General features: G+C 35.9%; 3 protein-coding genes across 3 annotated transcripts; 2 read left to right on the forward strand and 1 right to left on the reverse strand.

The window, feature by feature from the left end:
- The first annotated feature begins 343 nt into the window (after positions 1-343).
- On the forward strand, positions 344-17,334 carry LOC120471467 (SH3-containing GRB2-like protein 3-interacting protein 1). Its single transcript, XM_039661298.2, has 16 exons — positions 344-680; positions 2,081-2,105; positions 2,212-2,287; positions 2,494-2,558; positions 3,923-4,003; positions 4,722-4,796; positions 5,898-6,575; positions 8,385-8,506; positions 9,971-10,124; positions 10,264-10,375; positions 10,483-10,638; positions 11,295-11,427; positions 13,215-13,417; positions 13,507-13,571; positions 13,829-13,993; positions 14,240-17,334. The coding sequence occupies exons 2-16, from the start codon at positions 2,087-2,089 to the stop codon at positions 14,260-14,262; spliced, it is 2,127 nt and encodes a 708-aa protein (XP_039517232.2). The 5' UTR covers positions 344-680; positions 2,081-2,086; the 3' UTR covers positions 14,263-17,334.
- A 433-nt stretch (positions 17,335-17,767) lies between these two features.
- On the forward strand, positions 17,768-21,189 carry dynlt5 (dynein light chain Tctex-type family member 5). Its single transcript, XM_039661293.2, has 5 exons — positions 17,768-17,862; positions 18,025-18,158; positions 18,266-18,357; positions 20,409-20,533; positions 20,751-21,189. The coding sequence occupies exons 2-5, from the start codon at positions 18,049-18,051 to the stop codon at positions 20,952-20,954; spliced, it is 531 nt and encodes a 176-aa protein (XP_039517227.1). The 5' UTR covers positions 17,768-17,862; positions 18,025-18,048; the 3' UTR covers positions 20,955-21,189.
- A 1,723-nt stretch (positions 21,190-22,912) lies between these two features.
- insl5b (insulin-like 5b) lies at positions 22,913-26,409 on the reverse strand. The gene is made up of 2 exons (XM_039661297.2): positions 25,736-26,409; positions 22,913-24,134 (listed from the first exon to the last, which is right to left on the reverse strand). Exons 1-2 carry the CDS (start codon positions 25,899-25,901, stop codon positions 24,004-24,006), a joined length of 297 nt encoding a protein of 98 aa, XP_039517231.1. The 5' UTR covers positions 25,902-26,409; the 3' UTR covers positions 22,913-24,003.
- Between the last annotated feature and the right edge of the window lie 286 nt (positions 26,410-26,695).

Below are 26,695 nucleotides of genomic sequence, written 5' to 3' on the forward strand. Positions count from 1 at the left end.
ATCCAAAATATGTCTTTCTTTCTTCAGTCGAAAAGAAATGAAGGTTTTTGATGATAACATTCCATGATTTTTCTCCATATAATGGACTTTACTGGGAACCAAACGGTTCAAGGTCCAAAAGACAGTTTCAGTGCAAACTGCAAACTGTTCAAAGGGCTTTAAATGATTCCAGACGACGAGTTTGCACTGAAACTGTCTTTTGGACCTTGAACCGTTTGGTGTCCAATGAAGTCCATTATATGGAGAAAAATCCTGGAATGTTTTCATCAAAAACCTTAATTTCTTTTCGACTGAAGAAAGAAAGACATGGACATCTTGGATGGCATGGGGGAGAGTAAATTATCAGCAAAAGTTTTTTTTAAAAGTGAACTTCTTTAACAATGAGCAATATGTCTTAATCATAAATTCCAAAGCTACTGACAATACATTGTTTTCAAGTTATATAAACCCATAAACATGCTGTTGCTAGTAACATTTTGTACACTTTGAGTCACAGAAATGCATTTATAATGCATTAATGCTTTCATGTATAATGAAGAAGTGTGCTTCCACCTGGAAAGATCCATCACGCATGTTTTCCTCTTCTAAATATTGTTTTTGTTAATAGTACTGATCTGTTACTCACTTTCTGACCAGGTCTGTTCTTTCTCCTTTTTTGCTGATCTCAGAGACGAAGTCCAGTAAGTATGGTCATTGTAAATGTAATAGATAAATATTACCAAAATGTACTGATGTTGCTATTGCATGCGCTATAGAAGCTGTGTTACACTGAACATTTCATTGTGATGATGCTTCATGGTGTGTTACTGCTGTGCTGACAGCTTGATTCCCTCATGGATTAATAAGAGTGAATCATTAGATTCTTGATATCATCTGCAGCATCAGCATGTTGGCTGTGAATGTCAGATGGAGTTCAGTGTTGGCACTTAGACTCTGTTGTCCATTGCCCGAAGATGTTTGCCGCTCATCAGTTGTGTCAGAGAAGCTTCATTAGTTTTCAATGATAAATTTAACTGATGGAACACAATGTCCAGGTGCCATATAAAACCTGTTATCTTGCATGATTGGGCTGTATATTCAGTGCGGCGGTAGAAATGTGCCAAGGGGTAGAGATTTAGCTATAAGTATTTGCTTAAAGATAATATGTGGTCGCAGGTATGCATATATTTCCACTTTTGACTGTGGCCTGTCTAATCAGAATTTACTATAGATTTCTAATATTAGTTCTTTTGTCTCTTTTATTTGGTCATTTAAAATTTGGTTATATTGCTCACCTCTAACTTATATCTATTGTTTAAAAGTATTTTTATTTAATTTGTTTTAAGAATTTAATACTTTTGTTTAGCATCGATGCTTAAAAGTAATCAACAGTGACTATTAAGACTTTTATAATGTTACAAAATGCTGTTTGAGCTATCTATTGATCAGAGAATCCTGACAGCAAATATTTCACAGTTTCAACAAACATGAAGCAGTTTTCAACATTGATAATAATAAGACATGTTTCCTGAGCAGCAAATCAGCATATTAGAATGATTTCTGAAGTATCGTGTGACACTGAAGACTGAAGTAATGATGCTGAAAATTCAGCTTTGATCACAGGAATAAATTCAATTTTAATATATATTAAAATAGAAAACTATGGAAGCTTGTTCGCAATTCTGACTTTATATCACTCAATTTTGACTTAACTTGCAGTTGCATATTATAAAGTCAGAATTGGGAGTTTATATCTAATTTATAATTCAAATATGACTATATTTCACACAATTCTGACTTTAGAACTGACAGTTGTGAGTTTATATCACAGAATTCTGTGGAAAAGTGTTTGCAAGATGTTAACTATACAGTACGTCCACATAAGAGACTTCTTTAAAGATCTTACCAAACCCAGTTTTTTGGAACGGTAGTTTATTAAATCTTCCCAAGCACCTAGGAGATTAATTTTTGGTCGTGTTTTATAGTAATATGTGTGTGAATATCAAAGAAAAGAGTTTCTATCGTATCATATAAATGTGGCATATAGTGTTTGTGGTCCTTGAAATGTCTTTGTTATCTTCTTCTGTGACCTTTGTTACAGTGCCAGATGAAACGAAACCTATCAAGTGAGTGTTCGTTTGGAAATATTGACTTGACTTGTATTGTCGTATCACTCCAGGTTGTCGATCATGGTTGTCACATTTTAATAGTTGTCTTCTTTGCATATTCCAGGTGAGGAGATTGCCAGACCAAGACGATCTACTCCAACACCCACGACAACCCCAGGGCCTGGTTCAGACCCGCCCAGGTTAGTGTGCCGTCATCACCAATCCTTATGGAACTTTGTGGTTCCGCTCACTATTAAATTATTCATTTTTAATTGAGTTAACCTTAACCTTTCTAAATTTCACTGCCTGAATAGTTTTACCCTTGGGTACTAATAAAGACACCTTGACCTTAAATACTCTTGGTATATTTAGGACTTGTTGTTTTTCTTCTGTCTCGCATATATAGAGAATACACAGCAGCGTTTTACGGCTCACCGTTTGAGACCAATTTTGAAGCACACAACTCAGAAGGTAACGCTTTCCATAATGGAAAGTTACATTCATACTTCTAAATAACCTTACATTGCTGAGTTATTTTATGTGGCAAAATGTTATACTGTATGTGGTTTTCAAGATTAACCTGTTAACTGTCAGTGTCTCAGTAGCAGGACTCTTGGCACACTTTTTTATTGCCTTTTTTCTCCACCACAAATTTTAGTAATCATCATAAATTAGGCAAAGCTGCGCCAATATGCTATTTTAAATGTTCCTAATTTTGATTTCAGAGGTCTCCTACAATAGATTTAGCATCAAAGGTAAAAAATATATATATATTTTTTTCATATTATACATTTTACTCAAAGATTCAGAGTCTTTCAGTGATTATACTCTGCTTTGATTGGTCAGATGGTCCAGTCTGTTGTGATTGGTTGACTTCTTTTAGCATGTGCCAGAAACAAAACTCCCATTACCATTCTTGAATTTCAGCTCCAGACACTTCCTCAGCACTTGTACACAAATTGTTACAATTGGTTTTTCCATATCGATTCCAGCGCGAGTCCTTTTCAAATGCATGCAAAGTGTATTTGCTGCGCCGAAAACAGCGTCTTCTCGACGTGTAGACAACACAAGCCAAACTCTACCAGACCTCAACTACAACTACAGTGTTTGTAGGCAGCCAGTGAAGACCATAGGTTGGCACTGTACAAATTTGTTACGTTACATTGGTTTGTAACAGGAAGTAAGACGACTTGTTTCAGCAGTTCAGAGTCGATTCTTTATTTTAAGAGAAAAAATCACTTTATTTGTCTTCTGCTTAGATCTTTAAAACTAAAAGGGGCACTTTAAACACTCAAAAGTCATCCTACTGTATGAATACCGTCTTGAAGTTGGACATTGCGTCACCATGGATATGGTACATTGAAACCTTTTAGCAGGCTTGATTTGTGTGATATCAACTTCAAACATGGTTAGACATATGACATTGATTTTCCAGCCATTATAGAGTCCAAATTATTTTGTAAAATATATATTTTGTATAAAAAAATGTTCCAGTTTGGTACATTTACTTTACAATAAACTCTTTACATTTCTACAACTTTTTACACTATTATTTTTGCAAGCTACTGTACTTTCACTTCTGCAATAATCTGCTGGAGTGTTTCCTTTAAAAAGGAGTGTTTCCTTTAAAAAGAAACTTTCGCCTGTATTCTAGGATTCATAAATTACAACCATTCAAGTTCAAATCTACGCTCAAAAAGGGGATGACAGTTACCAGGTTAATCAGACGTTTATCAGAAAAATGTTCTTTTTCTTGCTTTGCTTTGTCTTATGAAACATTTGTGTTGGTCAAGGATTGATTTGATGGGCGTTTCTTTCATTAATGTTAATGGCAGTGTTCCTGGCTGAGCCGGAGCCGTGGTGTCAGTCCGCTTCTCTCTCCACCTGTGTTCTGAGCAGATCTCTGCCCACTGCAGGTACTGCTCCACATTCATCATCTCACTCTACTTCCTGCACCTCATGGATAGGCGTGTCAAATGTCCAAAATGTCGACAACGTTGACACTAAAGTAGTTCCTAATGAAAGGGATTCAATGCTACAAAGCATCATATTTCATAGCTCACCTTAGAGTGTGACTGGATCTACAAGATCAGCCAGATAAACACCATCTACTAGCACCATGACGTGATTAGGATTTGAACAGGTCACACAAAAAGCCAAGAATCAACTTCATGCTAAAGTCAAAATCATCTTTAACTGTCTTTATTTAGTGTTTTTCATCAAATCATTCAAAATATGATAGTAGGCAAGCAGAGAGAGAGTCCATTATAGAGCCCATTATAATCAGTGATGTTGCGACACAACAAATCCCTGGCACTATTTGGCCAAACTACCTTAAATTTTGACGGGAAACCGCAGGGAGACTTCAAAGCTTTGTATTCTTTGATTAGCGCTTCTCAAGTATAGGAAGATGATTGGTGAATGTTGTGTTTTTAAAAGCATGTTAAAGCGACCCAAAGTAAGTGACACAGTGAACATCTCACACGTTATACGATGAGTTCAAGTGACAAAGTAGCTGTTTGCTGTTTGAATGTGGATTGTTACTTTGTTTTACAAATTTACAGTCTTTATTCAGCTCAATATTCAGTAAGGTGGTACTTCTTTCCGAACATGCCCTGTCAACTGTCTTTTCAGTTCCGCCTCCACTTCCTCCAAAGAACATTCCTGTGACTCCACCTGGACGCAGCTCTAGCTCTGTAGAATCCTCCGGTACGTACTGACTGTTACAATTTAGCATCCAAAAACATGTCATTTCATTCTTTTCAAAGAACTGAGTTCCAGTTCTCTGAGTCTTTCTCTAGAATACTTAAAAAATCCAAAAATATGAGTGTTTTTTGTGCTGGTACTTTTATTGGTTTAGGTCTGTTGTGGACAGCTGGCTCCCAAAACTTTTCATAATCTTTTTTCTGTGTGGTGTTGCAGTAGTGACCGGAATTAATGTTTTTATTCAAACTGATGAAATGATATTTCCCACCTTAAATTGATTTCCAGGGGCGTTTTACCATTTATAAAGGACATTTTTTTCTAACCTTATTAGATATATGCATCATAGTTTGTCAAATTCTTAGATTTGATCAGTAAATTCAATTAGAATAGTAAGACACTATAGGCTGTTACCAATCAAATGAAATCAATATCAACAAAATCGTTTTTGCACTGCAGAACTGCTACAGAAGTTGCATCTAAAACAGCATTTGCACTGAAATGGTTTATAATCGCTTGAATGTTTAAATTGGCAAGAAAAAAAAAAACGTGCAAATGGTAAACTTTCCCTCGATGAGGATCAAACTTAGCAATTAATATGTGAATCACATGCGTGCCGAACCATGGGGCTTAGTCCGTACGGATCACTTCACTGCCATTCACTAATCCTCTCCTGTGGCCTCATGGGATAGAAGAGTGTCCATTATGTGTTGCTCAGAGACGCACAACAGTTTCATTGCAGCTTTGTTTGAAACTATTTTCATCTGTGAAATAGAGCAAAAAAACATTGTGTCTAAAATGTAACTCGATATTATTTTCTTGTTTATTGAACTGTTGTATAAAACGTTATTCAACGTTCATCAAAAGTCATTCTTGCCCCATATATTGAATTTCTGGGACATTCTAACTCTATTTTACTTGGCAAAAGTGAAAGTGTGCACTCTCAAGGCATGTTCTTGCAGTGAGCGACATAGTCAAATGCTTCAACATTGTTAAAACATCAATTATATACATATATATATGCAATACATATTGCACACCCCTATGTGTGGTGTTGGTGAAAGATGGAAGAGTATTTGACACTTGATTGTTGTTCTTTCCAAACAGGTTATTATAGCATGGTTCCTAGTGTCAGAGGACATGGATCAGCTTCGGCCTATCAGGATTCCTCATTATCTGACCCGGCCGCAGCGGCATTTATGCCTGACTTGGACTGTGTTTTCGGGCCTGTAGAGACGCCCAGGTCTGGATCAGATGTGGTGCAGTGCAGTTGGGTGAGCTTCAGCGAGGGCTCTCCCGCCAGACCTCCTCCACCAGATGAACCCGCCCCTTCCCCACCTCTGTCCTCTTCCCCTGCGGACTCGCCTCCGACCTCGCCCCTCCACCTGCCGCCTCCCGCCTCGCCCCCTCCCCCTCTCCACTCCATCCCGCCTCCAGATTCACCTCCACCACCACCGCCCTTAGACTCACCTCTGAGTCCCTTGGACCTTCCCTGCTGCTTTCAGCTCCCAGAGCCTGAGCTCAACCTAGAGTCCCCCGTGACCCCTGCCAGCCCTGGACTGCCCTTCCTGCCTGCGGACCACCCTCCACATGGAGCCATACCTTCTCCTCTCACCTTGAGAGACGACAGTAGAAGAACCCCTGACTTGGCGAGCATGAGGGACGAGTTTACTGTGTTTGGCACATCACCCAAAGACTTTGCAGCTGGAAGCTTCAGAGGAACCCCACCTCCACTGCCCCCTCCTACTTACAGGAGCGTGATGGGCTCCCCGGGGCCCGGCAGTGGTAAGTTAGCAGTTGTTACTGAAAGGGATACTCCATCCAAAAAGGAAAATTCTCAAGTCAGTTACTCTTACTGTATTCCAGTTGTGCAGTATATGACTTTCTTTCTTCAGATGAAGGCAAACATAGAAATAACCCTTCTCTTTGAGTTCATATAATGCAAGTGAATGGGACCCCCAAAGTTGACTCTTTAACATGATAGTAATCCATACAACCACAGCTGATGAATCAACGTCTTCTGAAGTGGAATGATAGGTGCGTGTAAGAAATATACTATTTTAAACTTTTTAAACCATTACCTCCGGCCAACGGGTACAAGTTCATGCTTTATGTGAACATAACATATCCCTCTGTGCTTCTGTATCAGTTCTCAAGTCAGGGTGCACTTCACAACGCTCTCATGAACCCACATATGACCGGAAGCGATGGTTTTATAGTAATTAAAAAAAAAGGTCTTAATCTTTTTCTCACCTATTGTTTCGCTTTAGAAGACATTTATTTGTCTAATGTATTACCACCTAATCAGTTCCAACTTTAGAGGTCATTTGCAATATACAGACTCAAAGGCCATATACATTTGGGATGGCATGAGGGTGAGTAAATGACAGATTTTTATTTTTATTTTGGGTGGAGCATCCTTTTAAGAATGAAGAAAAAATAAAACTGGTGGAGTCTTACAATATTGAATGGAGAGTTTCCTAATGCTAAAGCTGTCAGGTACAGAGCAGAATAGCTGTGAAGGGGTGAAGGTTTTATTAACAAGACCATAGACGGGGCACAAGGAGTGGTGAGGTGTAAAACAGTTCGAAGAGTAGGGCTGACGATATGATGACAGGTAAGGAGGATGACCTCTGAAACCAGTCCTGGGTAACGATGGGCTTGTAGAGAGCAGAAGAAGGGGTGAGGTGAGAAAGACGAGGCAGGAACTCAACAAACCAGAGGCTTGATCTCTTAGCTGTAGCACCAGTCTAGCTGCAATGCAGTGGTCAGGAATACTCAGGATGTAGGGCAGGGACAAATACAAGACTCACAATGAACTAGACAATACTAGACAATAGAATAATTAAATAGGAAATATAAAAATAAAGACTGAAACAGAACAATGACTAGTGAAGCAGAATAAAGTTACTGAAACTTGCAATCAAAAAAATAAAACAAAAGAACAAACTGACAGGGAACTATGATAATCGAGAGTAGAAATGAAATCAAAAGAGAAAAAAATAAAGACTAAAACTAACTAGAACAAGACTGGAAGGGAAAAAAAGGATACACTGGAGCTGGAAAGATCAATATCACAAGAACTACGTTTAACCATATACATAAGGCAAACAGGAATAAACCACAAAGCACACAAAACGAACAACAGAAAATAAGTAAATTTTCTACAGCAAAAACAGCAAAGAAAATAAGTAAAAAGGCTCAATATAAAGGGACCGGAGCAGAGGACCTTTCTTCTTTCAGCCGCATAAAATTTGAGTTCTATTAAATAATATCCTTGCATAGCATCCATGCATCATAAAAGTAATCCATACAACTCCAGTGGGTTAATAAATGCCTTCTGAAGCAAACCGATGGCTTTTTGTAAGAAAAATACCATACAAATATAAATATATATAAAAATTTTAATTTATATTTAAAACTATAATCACTTTGGCTGGAAGAAGAAACATATACACCTAGGATGGCTTGAGGGTGAGTAAATTATGGAATCATTTTCATTTTTGGGTGAACTGTTCCTTTAATAATAATAATAATTAATGAATGACAACACTCAAGTATTTCTGTGATAATAATCTGATTTTATGGTCTTAGGGCCGTCCTCTCCCGCACGTGCTGGCACTCCTCTGTCTGCTGGCAGCCCCATCCCGCCTCTTCCACCGAGACCATCATCACGACCAAAACTACCACCTGGAAAACCAAACCTAGCAGATCTGGTATGACTCTCTCCACTGCTGTGGAACATTTAAAGTCACCTCAAAAGAAGATGCCTAGTGGTTCTCAACACATTGTCAAAGACATTAGCCTACTGTAATCCTAGTAAATTACCGTAAAATTACCAGAATTACACAAGTAAGCTGTTCATACAAGCAACGGTGCTCTTGCTTTTTAGCGCTAAAGGGATAGTTCCCCCAAAAATGAAAATTAGCCCATGATTTACTCACCCTGAAGTCATCCTAGGTGTATATGACATTCTTCTTTCAGACAAATACAATCTGAGTTATATCAAAAAAATGTCCTGGCTCTTCCAAGCTTTATAATGGCAGTGAAAGTCCATAAAAGTGCATCTATCCATCAAAAATGTGCTCCACACGTATCTGGGTGGTTAATAGAGGCCTTCTGAAGTGAAGTGATGCGTTTTGTGTAAGAAACATATCCATATTTAAAACTTTATAATGTAAAATAACTAGCTTCCGGTCAAAGGAACATATGGATTCCACTTAAGGAAAAGCACAACTTTACACTTAAGTAAAAAAAAAAAAAATAATAAGAAGAAAATTATAGGCTACTTCTGAGGGCCTTAATTGGGAGATAAACACATAAAATGAGTTTTTGCTCTTAAAGACACGAGATGTGCATATTAGTATTCAACTGCAGAGCTGCAATGCTGATTATTGGAAAAGAGCGTGACACGTTTGAAAAGTTGAGAGACATGGCGCTAAACATTATTTTTGAAAAGGTCCTGTTCACGCATGATCTCTAGAAGTGTCATAATATAGAATAATATAATATAATATAGAAGTGGTAATATATTGTAGTAAATAGTAAAATAAGTAAATAAAATAATTATAAACAACAAAAATAATTATATTCAATTCCATTAACTAAATATTTTAATGATTTGCACTTTTTTATAAACCAATGAATTTATATTACTTTTCTAGTTTGACAGTTTTATTTTTTACAAATAGCAAATTCATCCCCCCAAAATATTTTAGAGCTTCTCCAAAATTATATTTGCATTTGTTTATATATAAATTATATTCATTATTTAAAAACATTAATGACTTCCCAGGTCTAGAAATCAAACATTTAATTCTTAAATAAAAATGGCAGTTGTTAGGGAAACAAAAATAAGAAATATGATTTCAGTTCACATCTTGATTACTATCTGTTTTAGCTTAATCAGAATCTTTTTTTATCTTATTTTAAATATTTTAAGTCGTCTCTTTGGTAGTGTGCTGAGGGCCCCTGTTTGAGAACCACTGGCCTAGGAAATGATTGCTTTGGTTGTTCTCACTAATTCTAAAGATCCAAACATTAAACTCAAATATTTATGGGTATTTATACCCATATACTGCTCAAAGACAACAATGTTTGCAATTGTTTATTAAGGGAGTGTGGACTAGGTGTAAAATTTATAATCCCTAGTTCAAGCTGTTATTTCTGTTTCTGCTCAGGCCCGTCCCTTCAGCCCCCCGATCCACTCCTGGAGTCCTCCACCCTTTGCTCCTCTGGCCAGAGCTGAGAGCACCTCCTCCATCTCTTCCGTCACCTCTGTGAGCGCAGCCTCCACACCTACACTAGGCCGAGAACTGAACCTCTCTGTGTCAGGTGGGCCACAACACAGATGTCCCAAGTCAGTTATCGCTGATTATACACAGTGTGAAGATGATAACCAGGCATAATGCCTTTTTCAGTTCAGTAAGTTGTGTGACCTTTAGATAAAATTAGATCTCCTTCTGTATTTCAGCATGTTCCAGAGGTCCTAGTCCTCTCACAATGGGACCCCAAGACACACTACCAGTGGCAGCCGCCTTCACGGAGACCATCAGCGCCTACTTTAAAGGAGCAGATCCAACTAGGTAAGCCTGCAGGGCATATTTTAAAGTCAGATTTTGAATTTAGCTGATGTTTAGTTAAAATTTGTTGAATTTAATGTTTTTCTCTCGTGTCTTACTGTGTGTTGTAGGTGTTTGGTGAAGATCACTGGTGAGATGGTGCTGTCTTTCCCAGCAGGGATCACCAGACACTTCTCCAGCCACCCCAGTCCACCAGTGCTGACCTTCACCATCAGCCAGTACAGTCAGCTGGACCAGGTCCTTCCCAACCCACAGCTGCTGTGCTGGTAATACAACACCTGCAACTAGTGAATGAATCGTTCATTTAATGATTGTCAACCCGTTTTAGAAATAGTTTGTAATCATCCCCCTATAAAGTAGAACTTTGCTTGAGAGTAGGGCACTTGGTAACTATTTCAACTTAATAAAAACGTTTAGAAATCATTTGAATGGTTCAGTAACCTGTTCTAGAGAGAATGGTGGCCCTCCACGCTCCCCCCAGCGTCCCCAGGCGGAAAACCAACCTTGCAACATGGGGACTAACGTCCTGGTAAGTTGGAAATAGAAGTCTCGTGAGAAGCAAGAATGAACGAGAACGAACGAGAAACACAAACTGCTTTATGGCAATTCGACATAATTCTATGATACTGTGTATGATGTATTACCCACTCGGTAGACACAGCTACACACAATAAAGTTGGCCCACTCCAATAATAACAATTGCACAAGAGCAGCGGTAGAAAGCGAGAGGAAGGTGGCGCAAGTGAGTTTTTTTATGACAGTGTTGTGAAAATATATGCCGCACAGCTGTAGGGGGAGCTCGATGAGAAAACATGCGACAACAAAAGTGGAAATCAGCGAAGAAAGGATTAGAGTTGCCAAGTGCCCTTTAAAGACCTTTTAAGATCGCATTATTTGAACGTGAAATATTTCCATCCTGCAGCGACACCACACCACCTACAGGTGACGCGAAGGAGTTCTGGGTGAATATGCCAAACTTGTTGAGTCACCTGAAGAAAGTGGCTGAGCAGAGGCCACAGGCCACGTATTACAATGTGGACATGCTGAAGTACCAGGTGGGATTTTACATATATACATGATCTTTTAGAATCTACATCATTTAAAGGAGTCATGACATGGATTTTTATTTTATTATTTTAATGTTTCTTGAGGTTCACTTAAAATGTCAATAAAGGTTTTTTTGCACACACACACAAAAAAAAAATATATATATATATATATATATATATATATATATATATATATATATATGTGTGTATGTATGTATAAAATTTGACCCTCATTGTCTGAAATGATCAATTTTTAAGGGGCGGCTCCTTTAAAGGTTTGTCAGTAAATAGCGACTGTTATGATTTGAACATTATCCATATAATACCGTCTTTTACAAACAAAGCATTATGAAATCATTTACTTATGGTTTGCGATGTAGCTGCTGTCAGATCCAGTACAGTTCAATGCTTCATCTGTCAACAAAAGTTTCTTTGCGAACTCTCCCTTACACTGTGCCTCATTTACAAAAAAATCTGCAGTCAAATGCTCCAACCAAACATATACACCTCCATGACACCATTTAAAGGGTTAGTTCACCCAAAAATGAAAATTAAGTCATTAATTACTCACCCCCATGCTGTACCAACCCCGTAAGACCTTCGTTCGTCTTCGGAACACAAATAAATATATTTTTGATTAAATTTGAGAGCTGTATAACTACCACATTGGCTCCTAAGGGACTGCCTCTTGATGGCCCAGAAAGTCAATGAAGAAAATGTTTAAATATCCCAAGTGACTACCGTGGCTCAACTATATGTTTATCAAGCGACGATAATTTTTTTTGTGCGAAAAAACAAACAAAAATAACGAGTTTATTCGACTATTCCTTTTCTTCCTTGTAGGCCAGAAACGAGACTTCCTTATAGATTTCCACGACGCATGCGCGAGAATTGCGATCTGAAGTAGTGTAAGCTGGTGTAAGCAGATCGCAATTCTCGCGCATGCGTCGTGGAAATCTAAGGAAGTCTCGTTCTGGCCTACAAGGAAGAAAAGGAATAGTCGAATAAACTCGTTATTTTTGTTTGTTTTTTCGCACAAAAAGTATTCTCGTCGCTTGATAAACATATAGTTGAGCCACGGTAGTCACTTGGGATATTTAAACATTTTCTTCATTGACTTTCTGGGCCGTCAAGAGGCAGTCCCTTAGGAGCCAATGTGGTAGTTATACAGCTCTCAAATTTAATCAAAAATATCTTCATTTGTGTTCCGAAGACGAACGAAGGTCTTACGGGGTTGGTACAGCATGGGGGTGAGTAATTAATGACTTAATTTTCATTTTTGGGTGAACTAACCCTTTAAAATAAACGTGTTCCCGACACTGGGATCCTTTGAGTACTTCCGAAACTGAGTGCTTATCTTTATATTGTATACAGTGTAGACAGTGTTAGTGATTATAATGGGTTCTATTTGCTTCTGACGTGACTCAACGCTCACATGATCCAGCAGTGACTGACTGCTAGTGGGCGGGGCCTATGCCACGATGATATACAACTATTCATCCATGTCTTGCTCTGGAGGCAGTCACATGCAAGTGTTTTTGCTCGTATGATGACAAATCCCACACTATCCAAATGGAAACTATCCAAATTTTTGGAGCTTGATTAGATAATGCTTTGTTTATAATGGTGATTTTTAAAGCTATGAATCTTGAAGGATGTTTTAATAGTAAAAAGACCTTTTAATATATATTATAATATAAAATATACTTAAATATGTCAAAATGACCCCTTTAAATCTGAATCTGGTCATCCTCTCTATAGTAGTGTAAGATATTTGAGATTTGTCCATCCAGGTGTCCACTCAAGGGATCCAGTCCACGCCGCTGAACCTTGCGGTGAGCTGGCGTGGTGATGCCAGCAGCACAGACCTCAGGATAGACTATAAATATAACACAGAGGCCATGGCCACTCCCACACCTCTCACCAACATCCACTTCATGGTAGCTGTGGATGGTGGCGTGAACAAACTCCAGGCCATGCTTCCACCTGCAACCTGGTAAGGATCTATCAAGAAAATCACTCTAAAAAAACTCAACAGCAGTGTGTTGATGTATTGTAATGTTTTCTCCTTCCTTGCTTTTAAAGGAACCCAGAGACGCAGAAAATTGCGTGGAAGATCCCAGAGCTCTCACAGAGGTCTGAAAATGGAGGTAAATCCCCTTTAGATATTAACTGGTTGGAAGGGAAGCCCTCTAAAAGCTTTGCTAGAACGTTTAGCTCATGTTGGCAACTGTACTGGCAGAATGCCCTAATGGTAGTAAATTGAATTACTTAAGGAAAGGATTCACACAAAAAAAAAAAACCAGGCCATTTTACACCTGGTATTAAGATGTGTTTTAGTGACCCATGTGGTAGGATATATACATACATATCTGTAATGTCCTGTCATTGTGTGTCCGTGTGCCAGGGGTTGGCGCTCTTCTGGCTCGCTTCCAGCTAGCCGACGGCCCCAGTCGACCATCGCAGCTGGCAGTGCAGTTCACCAGTGAGGGCTGCACTCTGTCTGGCTGCGATTTTCAACTTTTAGGTTCAGGCTATAGACTATCCTTGGTTAAAAAAAGGTTTTCTGCAGGTATGTCTTTTTAAGAAATATATTTGTTCATTTGCAAAGAAGCAAGAAGGGCTTTTCATACTGTGCTCTGTGTGTAATCAATGACACTGACACCACAAATATTCAATTAAGGCCTTGTGTTTAGGAATGTTCAGTGTGAAATGGCAGTTTATTAATTGTTGAATTAACCGATTCAAACGTGATAAGCCCTAGCGTTTATTTTTTCACAGTATCTGATATAAAAATGTATGTTTTTGTATTCCACAGGTAAATATCTGGCAGACAACTGACCTGGCTTCAGCGACGACCTGCTGGATGATGGATGGGCTGTGAGTGGGACGTTAGGATGCTCTTTTGGCACTACAAAGACTTTCAAAAATGTTTTTAAACGAAATTCCAGAAGTACAGCACTCAAAATCTCACTTACAATGTCTGGTGTAGAATATCATCAGTGCGTTCTGTGGGTGTGTGTGTGTGTATATTAGCAAATATTTTGTGTGTATATGATAAAACTTCAGGACAAATGCAATACGTGGACTTTTTCCGCTGGGTTCTTGCAGAAGGCAGAGTTTTCTTTTTCACTTATTGCACATTCTCTTTTTCACTCAAACCAAACACACTTAGTGACATTACAATCTAATGATACCAGGGTTCACATAGGCTATAGGAACACACGTCAGAAGTGTTTGGCTTTCTTTTAGTTATTTTGATCGATTCTAAACAGTTCGATTTAACTATAATTAAGTCTCAATTCCCAGATAATGCTACAAATCACAACTCACAATGAGATACAGTTTGTTAACATTAGTTGATGTATTAAACCCAGGATACACCAAACCGACAGTCGAATGTCAGCCCGTTTTCGAGTGTCCTCGGCTTCGTTTTTTTTTGGTTGGCTCTCTTTGGACAAACTCTTTTGGCGTTTTATGGGCTGATTCAGCATGTTGAGAAAGAACTATGATTGGCTGTTTAGTTAAGCGAACGAGTCAGTGCACACAGACAGAAGGCTGTTAAAATTTTACATCATCTTACCTGAGCATTCGAATACGTGAATATTTTCATAATAACAGGAGCCGACTGGAATGAAGAAAGTGATCAGGTTGATTGATGTTCAAAATGGGAAGCAAGCGCTGCTTTGTTTATGGTTTGTATATCTACAGTTTTAGATTCGGTTTTCCTTTTTGAATGACGAAAATAGACTATTGATACCTGCTGATATAGACAAATATTCCCTTGCATGCAGGGCCAAAATGCACATGCTAGTTGACAGTTGCTTTAGTCATTTTGGTGTGTTCAAGCGCCAATGAGAGGCGACAACACATTGCCACCAGTTCTTTGACGTCGGCTTGGTGTGTCCTGGGCTTTTGGTATCGACAACATAGTTACAGCCTTTTTAAATCTAGGTTAATGTTAATTTCGGCATTTACACTACCATTCAAAAGTTTGGGGTCAGTAAGGTTTATGATTTTTATTTTTTTAAGAAATTAATAATTTAAATAGCAAGGATGCATTAAAGTGATCAAAAGTGACAGTTAAGACATTTATGTTGTGATTTGTTCTATTTTAAATAAACGTTGTTCTTTTGAACTCTCTTTTCATCAAAGAATCCTAAAAAAAAATCAATCATGGTATCCACCAAATATTCTCCGAAATATTCTGAATATTGAGCTTTGATCACACGAATAATTTACATTTTGAAATTCACTAAAATAGAAGTTTTTTGAAATTGTAATAATAATATTTCACAATATTACTGTTTTTTTTGCTGTATTTTTCAAAAATATATTTTAAAAAAATGTACTGACCTCAAATATTTTGAGTTTGAGTTGTAGAAATCAACATTGTTGTATTATGAACAAATTTGAATGGACTATAATACTAAATGTATAACACATTAATCATGCCTAGATCAATAATGCTGTAAAAATGTAAATGTATTATTAGTTTATTTGGTATTTATTAGTTTATGATGCCTAAAACATCAACTAATGTTAGTGAATGAACTCTTGTTGTAATGTCTTACCATCCTGCAATTAGAAATGATGAGAAATGCAGACATGCTTCCACAGGATATTCTGTTTAATATCATCTCAAATTGTCTCTTGCGTCAGTGTTAATATTAATTTGATGTTATTGGCGAAAACATGTTAGAATGCATCACTTCTGTCTAGTTGGCCCTTTTGTTAAACTAAGTGCTTAAACATGAATGTGAGTGTTACATTCATAATTCTTGCAAAAAGTGGTAATATTGTTCTCAATTTCTTTAAATCGTTTACTTTAGGAAAATGAAACTCCATTTGTGTCAGGGATGCAGAATTCCTTAAGGCGAAATAAACTTAAGGAACTGGTCAAATATAAAATATTTTCCTTTTGGTTTTCCACAATGTGGATTTTATTTTCCCAAAACATTGTACTGTAGCAATATTCAAAGATAATGTGTAAAAATGTAAAATAGAAATTGTTAATCATGTATCCCAAATGGATACAGAGTTTCTATGTCTTGTCATAGAACCGATTTCATGTCAGGTTATTGTTGGTATTTACAGTTCATGGTGGCACTTTATTTTTATTTATTAATGTTTAAGATACATGTAATTTATTTTATGCCTAGTTCTGTGGTTTGTAATGGATTCTGAACACTCACTAGACTGTTTTATTGTTCAAAAAGGGAAAGAAACAACAATGGACTAGTACAGAAGAACATTAATCGCATCCTTTCATTTATCACTTCCTTGTACTGTATTGTGTTGTCAACTCACATATTTTGGTAAGTAGGGAAATGCTCATCTTTATTATACATGATTTTTCTTTGCTGACACAAGACCCATGTGGATCATTGCCTTTAAAACTGTGAGATTATCCATCCAAGTGTGTAGAAACTTTTACTAGAAAAGCCTCAAATATCTCTAGTTGTAGAGATATAGTACAGTACATGTTGTTCCTGGATAATCTTCAGTTATGTGCTTTGGCTAATGTGGTTTTGGATAAGTGACACATTATTTCTGCCATTAATTAAGTGTACTTTATTTCAGTGGTTTGGATGCCTTACCTGACCTTAAATGTGGAGCGATGGATAGACAACTGCTGCTTGCGGAAGGTTCATTCCTGTTAAAACAAGTCTCATTTTATATAATGTGTATTTGTTACTTTTTATCCCACTGATGTTGTGGTATTGTGTTTGTCAGCTAAATTTCATCTTGTTCATTCATCATTCAGAAAATGGATTATGCAAACATTTCATGCATAGAATAAACCTCTCCCCAGAATTTAAGAGAATATAGAGACTGAAAATGCTAAATATATCAAAAATGAAAATTATGTAATGTCTTGGAAATAAAATCAAGAAATTCATGTTTAACATTCTTGGCTTCTTGTTAAAAGTCATTGTCACTAACACAATGTAAACAAATGCAAACACTTCAGAATTTTATTGCAGGGATAAAATTACTAAATAGCAAACATAGTCAACACTATGGGTTTAATAGAACTACATAAAGTAGCCTAAATTTAGTTTAGTTTTGTTTCCTTTGATAGGCTATAGTTAAAAACAAGAACATTTTTGTCAAATAGTCCATATTCATAAAAGCTTTCAGAAAGCGTTGCTTAACAATTTGATTAAACGAAATCACACTATAAATAATTTTTGCGTATAATTTACTAGTTACTAGTACGTCACCAAGCAATGTCGGCATTACGGGCATTACATAATCTTTTCAAATCTACTGTAAACATTTCGTTGATTTGGTCGCCATAGAATTCGTAATAGAATATCGCTGGCAGGACAACCCACCTAAAGTGAAAATGAAATCCACCATTGTCAAGGCAACGTTTGTCAACAAGCTGTTACTGTCCTGAGCATTTCCGGTTTCTGGAAGAGACTCATCTAAGCGGTAAGTGCATTTTGCTGCGATGCGATAAAAGTTATGTAGCCTACAGGTGTTTTAGTTTATTTTATGACATATTTTATCAAGGGAAATAAGCTTTACATACACTAATATATGTTTAGTGTTTTACCGGTGTACATATAAATATCTTTTGTATTTCTTTCGTAGAATTGCATTCGACTTTTCCGCAAAATGTCTGATTTAGCGAAAGAGAAAGCAGCACGTCTGCTGAAGAAACGTGGAAGTGTGTCTTCTCTGGGCAGTCATGAAGTCAGAGCTATGACCTTTGGCAGAAAAAAGGAGTGAGTTACTGTCATTACTAACTCATATTTAAACACTTTTTTTCATTTTACCATTATTTTGATATAATGTATCATAAAGTAGCATTTGTTTTTCTCTGTAATGTTAGCTCTATCAGCACTGTGTCCTACATGGAAGAGCCTGGACATCATGATGATATTCCACGACCTATAGTGCCAATGGAGAACACCTATCGGCTCAGTGAGTCTATTTTCCTTGACAGTTAAATAGCTAGAGATACTAATTTGTGAACACCGAACAAATGATAGACATAAAGATGCACCAAAATGATTTCATACGAAATAAACCAATAATTCCTGTTATGCAGTATATTTTCATGTCTTTTTGTCTTAATATATTAAATGCTATATGAATTTTTAAGTGAACACCATTTTTGTACACTGGTAGAGTTGGGCGAAGATAAATAATTAAAGCTGCAGTACGTAACTTTTTGGGGTTAAAAATGATCCAAAATATATCTTTTTTAACGAATACATAACCAACCGTGTGTTCAAAACTATATCTATAGCTATATTGCGTGTGAGGATGTTGGAGGTGGAGATTTATAGCCTTTTCTCACAGCACATCGGACATCGGAGTGGCTACAGACAAAAGAGACCGCAACCAGGCCCATGCGAAAACAAGGATTCATATTGGAAGGGCATTACATGTAGTCACGCAATGCTGATGTTATTGACATTAACAACTTGAGAACAAAGTATAATTTGGACGGTTTGACGTGATATGATAAACGATCATTAGTTTTAATCAACACGATTTACTGCAATGCTTTTTTTCCCCTTAGTTGGTCAGAACAAAAGTGGATGTTACTTGCTTGTTCAGATTACATTTTCTAGTGAAAATTCCGAATGATACTGTAGTATCCGCACCGGCCCGTTGGCTGACAGATTCACACACAGACACACCGCACATTCTCCTCAAAACATTGGATTCATCCCCGCTGTCCCGTACCGAGCCGAGGCACAACCCACGTTGATAATTCCGCGAATAACTGCAATGGGCTCTATGCACGGCGGTATTTCCGGTGAAGCATTAGGGATGCTCGATAACTTCCGCCGATCGTAGAGTCCAATGCAATACCGAGAATTTATATTGAATTTTATACTCCATGGTTATACTAAAGAAACATTAGTCACAAAAACAGATAAAACAGACACCCCTCGTTGTGTTTATGCTTCTTTTTAAAATTATATTAAATAAATATAACTATATATAAAATTACATCTAAACGTATGTACGTTTCATTTCAAAGACTGGAGGACAGTAAATTTTGAAGACTCTGCCATAATCCCGTTTTCCTCGGTTTTCCTCCGCTTTAATCTCCACAACCGGAAATGGACGAGCATCCTTACGTCAAATGCGGAACTTATGCGTGCATATAGCCCATTGCAGATTTCGAACAGAAATGGCGACAAAGAGGAAATACTATGGACTGCAGCTTTAAAATAAAATATTTTTTGCTATTTTGACATATTCAAATAAAATATGGGCCGTTAAATATGTAAACATTAATATACCTATAAGTCATAGAATAATTTGACCTTTCAGATGAATCTCTTTGATTCTGCTTTGTCTGTCAACACTTATTCGATTATTCAACTAAATGGTCGAAATTAAATAGTTGGTTTAGTATTTTACGTTAATGACACTTTAAACGATATAAATATTAATAAGAATTATATCAAAAGTATTTTATACATTCTGTGAAAGTTTATCCAGGGGAGCTTTTCACTGCATTTTTCATATAATAAGATTCCTTTATATAATAAATAGTAAGATTTATTCATCTTTGAATAATTTTTCATGTTGTTCTATAACAAATAAATTAGCAAATGTTTCTATTTTTTTCCTATATTAACACATTGGCTGATGCATCATCATTATGCACATTCTAAAGTTATATTTAAATATGTTACAATTTAAAAGTAAATGCACATTGGGGGGCACCTTCCCCCATGTTACCCTATTTTAATAAGAAATATTCAATTTTCCCCCATTTATTTAACCAAAATGTTTTAAATAAAGCATTTAGTTGTATATCACTTCATAGAAATACTCCTTTAAACTGCAATACAAGCATTTTAGTTTTTAGTTATAATAGGACAGAAACAAGTTGATTCACACATTTAAATGTATGTGGTTGAGATTAGACATCATTGGCTAGCTATCTTGTGCAGTAATGTGAATTTTATTAGTTCTGGATCATTAATTGTCTGTAAATGTTGGAGCAGCCCCCGCACGCCGTTTCCCAGTGATAACAGTCAAAGACATTCTGAAGGATGTGTTGACCAGCTACCTGCAGGAGGAGAAATATGAACCCGAGTTGTGCAGGCAGATGACCAAAACAATCTCTGAGGTCCATTCATTTCATCAAAATCCTTGCTTTGAATTAATTACATTGCAGATCAATAAACTTAACATTGTATTTAGCACAAGCATGTTGAAGTTATAAATATAGAAACATGCATCCAAATTGAATGAATATATATATATATATATATATATATATATATATATATATATATATATATATAATTGAATGAATGAAATCTTTGTGGTTACTGCAATTGCAGGTTGTCAAGGCCAGGGTTAAAGATTTGATGATTCCTCGCTATAAGTTCATAGTCATCATCAGCATTGGTCAGATCAGAGACCTGAACATCCGTATGGGGAGCAGATGCCTGTGGGATGAGACACGCGACAATTTCTCCTCGCATACTTTCAAAAACAGCTCGCTCTTTGCCACCGCGACTGTCTATGGTGTCTATTTTGAATGAGTCTGTAAGAATAGACTTTAGTCAGGTTGTGCCGTATTTCATTTTTGACAGGAATGAAACCGAGACGTTCAATGGATTGTACTATTGTTTAACAAAATAACCACTGTTCAGCTTAACTCCATAGAATAGTTTTGAAAGTTGTGAAAGGTATGTGATCTAGGACCTTTATACAGTGTAAAGACTGTACAACAGTCTACTGTCACAACCTCCATTTCTCCTCTGTTAAATTCGATATGGCCTCCAACCTGACTAAAGTCTATGTCAGCTGGGTTTTTGTGACAAGTGAGTTTAGTGAATGAGCACCACATCGAGTAGTGGCCAAATGTGCTGTCCAGCCTAGGAAAAATTACATCTTTACCCTTTATTCATATATTATATTAGAAATGCGTTAAAGATTTTGTAAGGATATTGCGTTGTGCTTGAAGTCAATTGCTTTATTTTTGATAACACAATGAAACATGCCAAATTGTGCAGACAAAACATTTGGCCAGGCTGTCATACAAAGAAATTATGAACACATGCCACAAGTATTTTTTTCTGATAAATAGCTTAATCAAATTTTGTTCTTCCCTCATATTTTATATATATATATATATATATATGAAGAGTTCAGATGCAAAAGCCTCTAAATGGCATTTGAAATTTTCTTCTTTAATGATGATTTTTATCAAACTTGTATATTTAAGTTCAGTAATTTCACTTAAATAACAATTAATAGGTAATTATCATTGCCATTTAAGTGAAATTACTGAACTTAAATATACAAGCTTGATAAAAATGATCATTCTAGAAGAAAATTTCAAATGGCACTTAGAGGCTTTTGCATCTGAACTCTTCATATATATATATATCAGCATATATATATATATATATATATATATATATATATTCTTCAAATTTTGAAGGTTTAATCAAACTAATCTCCCTCTGGACATCACTTTTGCCCACTACTGTATGTGCGCCCTGATCATTCTGAAGTTATTGCCTGTGATGCTATTTAATATTTATATGATAGAAGCACATACTGGACATGATTTACTGGCCGAAAACGTTTTACCTCATAAACAATTGGAAAATATAAATCTCTTTCCATGCATTGAGTTGAAATGTCATCAGTTAAATACCTCATTGTGTTTCATACCTCATTGTAAGTTAATAAATCTATATGTCTATTATCATTTGTTTACTATTATTTGTTTTGAGAACATAGACATTTTTTTCATATATAGAAGTGCTTTCATATATTATTAAGTTAAGTTTAAGTTTGTTATTGTTTGGAAATTAATTTTTGGAAAATTTAATTGACAAAATATGGATGTTTCAAAGCCAGGTTGAGCTGTACACTTGGTGCGTTATTTATTAATAACTTAATATAATATTGTTTAACGCAGAAAACAACTATGTTTTCTGTATGTTTCCTATGCAGAAAAAGAGCCATTTGAAAATGTGAACTTTTTTGGTAAACTTAAATGCCTCACTTATCATATATCATACATATTTTTGTATTATGTTATTCTGAATCAATATTTTCATGTAATGTTTATTACTGCATACTCCACTGTGTCTGGGAAGAGTAATAAATCCATGGATTTCCCGGCTGCCATGAGCCTTGATCCCAGTAAAGACATAACACTGAAACTGAATAATTTAGTTAAGAAATACTTCTTATTTCTATGTTGATTCTACATCATGGCAAGGGGAAATCCATGAATTTATTACGCTTCCCAGAAAGTGGAGTTTGGAGGTGCTTTTTTTGGAGCGCGTACACACTAATTTTTGAGACTACTGTATTATTTCTCCATTTGAATAGCTGGGGTTTGAGACATGTACAGTAAGTTCATAAAGTGCTTTCATTGCGTAGAAATGTCAATTTCTTATACAAAATGTGTTTTCAGAAGGTTATTGCAAATGTAGGCCTCTTAGTGCCAATTGGAGATCGTTTAAATGCCACGGCCTACCTGAGCATTGTTTCTGACCATGTCCATCCCTTTATGGCCACCATGTACCCATCCTCTGATGGCTACTTCCAGCAGGATAATGCACCATGTCACAAAGCTTGAATCATTTCAAATTGGTTTCTTGAACATGACAGTGAATTCACTGTACTAAAATGGCCCCCACAATCACCAGATCTCAACCCAATAGAGTATCTTTGGGATGTGGTAGAACGGGAGCTTTGTGCCCTTGATGTGCATCCCACAAATCTCCATCAACTGCAAGATGCTATCCTATCAATATGGGCCAACATTTCTAAAGAATGCTTTCAGCACCTTAATGCCACGTCGAATTAAGGCAGTTCTGAAGGCGAAAGGGGGTCAAACACAGTATTAGTATGGTGCTCCTAATAATCCTTTAGGTGAGTGTGCGTCATCAATATATGCCTTTGTTATTGTAAGAGGTTAGCAAAAGTCCCTTTAGAGATAATGGTTGGTCTTTCTTCATAAAGGTTACTGTTAAATCTATTTCTAAATCTAATCTATGCAGAAAGTGCGATTCGAATTGTAACTTCCGGAATACGACACTTGCACTTGTTGGATTTGACTACTTTTGGCTCCGTACAAATAGGCTACAAAAGAGTTTTTTGTCATCCTCCCAAGTTGAGTGGCATGTAGGAATATAATAAAATTCCTCTGAAAATGTATTTGCCAACAAATTAGCACTCAAATCAACCATATATTTCATATTTTCACATTCATATTTTCTTTTTTTTTGTTTTTGTTCAAAATGCTTTTATTATTAATTTATAGTATCGCATTGGATATAGCCTAATGCATAAAATACAATATTGGGTATACATTAATACAAATAAAAACATTTGGAATCTAGAATTATTGCTTCTAGATTGTATCCTTATTAAACAACAATTTTTAAAAAATTAGTTTTTGCATTTGAAGAATTTCATGGAAAACAACATCTGAACGTTTCTGAAATGTTAATTTTAAAACCATTTTCACTTTTTGAGTTCTTTTTTTAATGTAATTCAAGTCCTCAGAAAAAAAATATATAAAGGCATTTTGCAGAGAGAGGATGATGAAGGTTCTTGTGTTTCTCAGCACATGCGAACAAGATCACTTTTTCTACAGCCGACTGTACAGCACGTGGAGGGCAGCGTTTCGTATGTGTCTCTTCTTACTCGATCCATTTCTGCAGAGGTCTCCGTATCAGTCTCCATTTTATAACCTGTGGGAAATCATTGTCATGTGATGTAATCATTTTGGTTACCTTCACAGTTTCTGAATGAGCATGAGTTGATAAAGTTATTTCAGAACGGAAAAGTCATGGGTTAAACACTATATAGACAGCAGCAGGTGGCGCACAAGAGCTGAATTTAGAGGAAAAACAGCATAAGACTAGCATAAGACTCCTTCAGTTCTACGATTTCTAAAGCACAAACAGAATGCCAGTTTGCTGTTCTGTTCCCACATTCAGACAAGTTTTATATTTATGCTTTGAATTGACTGGCATAGGCCTAATTGCATGTAAAACAAAATTTACTTGGGATGCAAAGTAACTTTAATGCTAAAGTAAATTCCAGTTGATTTATAATTGATTCCTTATAAATTTGTATCATTTTTAATTATCAAATTAATGAATTGTAGTAAAATTCATTCATACAAATATTTTATAAAATAAGTAATAATAATGAAAATATATAACAAATAACCCGCTCTTCATTTTTGCAGTTAAATACATTATTATATTATATTATATTATATTAAAGGCACACTAATTTTGACATATAATACATTTTATAATTTACATTTATTATTTAAATTATAAATAAAGAATTTATATTTTGAATATTATTATTATATTAATTATATATAAAATATTATATAAAAATTATAATCTTTATAAAATATCCATTCCAGTTCTGAATATTTGCAGTTCAATAGATTATATTATATTATATTATATTATATTATATTATATTATATTATATAAAAGGGACATTCATTTTAACAAACAATACATTTTATAATTTAGCCTACATTTATTTATGTAAATTATACATAAAAAAAAATTATATATATATATATATATATGGATTATTATAATTATTATAATTAGGGATGCATATGAACATTTTGGCCGATGCCGATAACCGATAATTCTTTACATTTAAAAGCCGATAACCGATATATCGGCTGATAAATCTAAATCCAATTTTTTTTATAAATTTTGAGAGCCTGATTGCAAAAACAAAAGTCTCACAATTAAAATCCATTTCCCAATCACACAATTATAATGTTCTCATTATAATTTCCTGTAGCCGATATGACAGCACATTTTGCACTATATTTTCCTTTTTGATTCCAATCATATTTCAAGCAATTAAGATCAATCATGTTGAACAGTGCACATCTTAAGTGTCTCAAATGTCAAATGTTAAAGGAAATAATTCATTATATATCAGCTTTAATATATCAGCCAAATTGTATTACCGGGCCGATAACGATAACATAAAAATGAACAAATATCGGCCGATACCGATATGATGGCCGAAATATCGTTCATCACTAATTATAATATATACAAATTCTTTATCAGATTATTTTATTCTTTATTAGCTCAAAAGATTATTTTATATTATCAGTAAAACTGCAGGCCAAGTATATAACATAGTTAAAAGTTAAAATTAACCACCTGAAATATTAGTATCAGTTAGTGTTGATATGTAATAATAAACAACTACCGAATACTTAACATTAAGAGTTAGAAACGGATAGTTGTGCTCTGACCTACATTTACAATGGGATGAAGACAAAATCTATACTGACCATTGACGCGGTCCTCAGACTGGACCCGCCTCCATCTAGAACCCCCACACGTGTAGACAACAGCCCGAAAAAACTCACGGCCACAGAGTCTCAGAGCTTTCTGGGCCTGGGCCGAATCTGCCCACACAGCAAACACCAACAGCACAGCCAGCAGCACGACCTTCATGGCTGGAAATAGTGTCAAATCTGGGTCTTCCGCTGAGTTTATGGATGTCTTTTGTTAGCTTGTGTTTTCTGACTTCAGAGCGTCTTCGTTTATATACTATGCAAAGTATGATTTATGTGTTATTGACGCACATCTTCTCTGTGACCTTTCAAATGAGGCAAAATGACCCAGAAAGCATTTGACAAAATGGGTTTGTTGGTTTTAAATAAATATGATGTGCAAGTGGTGTATCAAAATACAGCTAATTTAACAAAGTGGCGTGAGGCTTTTGTTTTATTTGCTACAGCAAAGTGCTCTTTAATGACGTTTTAGAGATCCATGCCCATAAAACTGAATATGGCAAATTTGAGCGTGTGTCACACCAGCATTATAGTGTGACACCAGGATAATGACAGCACTTACTTCCTCCCAAACCTTGTTAATTTGACCTAAAAGGCTGAGCACCATAATGCGTCGATGTATTTCTGTCTGGTAAACACTTTGTTGCCAAGTGCTTCCACACAACATCCCTGTTTACTGGAGCAAATACCATCCTGTATAGTATTTGGCACAGGCTTTCACATTTAGATTTGATTGCAGTCATTCCTAAAGGAAACTTCTTCTATGAGTCGTCATAAGATACTTTTTTTTTTTTGATGATTTGCGTCATTCGTTTTATGTAACTGTCAATTCATTATTTCTTCCTTTTTTTTTTTTTTTTTTTTTGGTCATTGTTCATAAAGCAGCAGCAACTTGATTGACAGTCTGACTTGCTTTTGAACAGGCGTTATAGAGTTGAAGTCTATGAAGAGTTT

This window comes from Pimephales promelas, chromosome 5 (assembly GCF_988280905.1).
Source record: "Pimephales promelas chromosome 5, fPimPro1.hap1.1, whole genome shotgun sequence".
Lineage (NCBI taxonomy): Eukaryota > Metazoa > Chordata > Actinopteri > Cypriniformes > Leuciscidae > Pimephales > Pimephales promelas.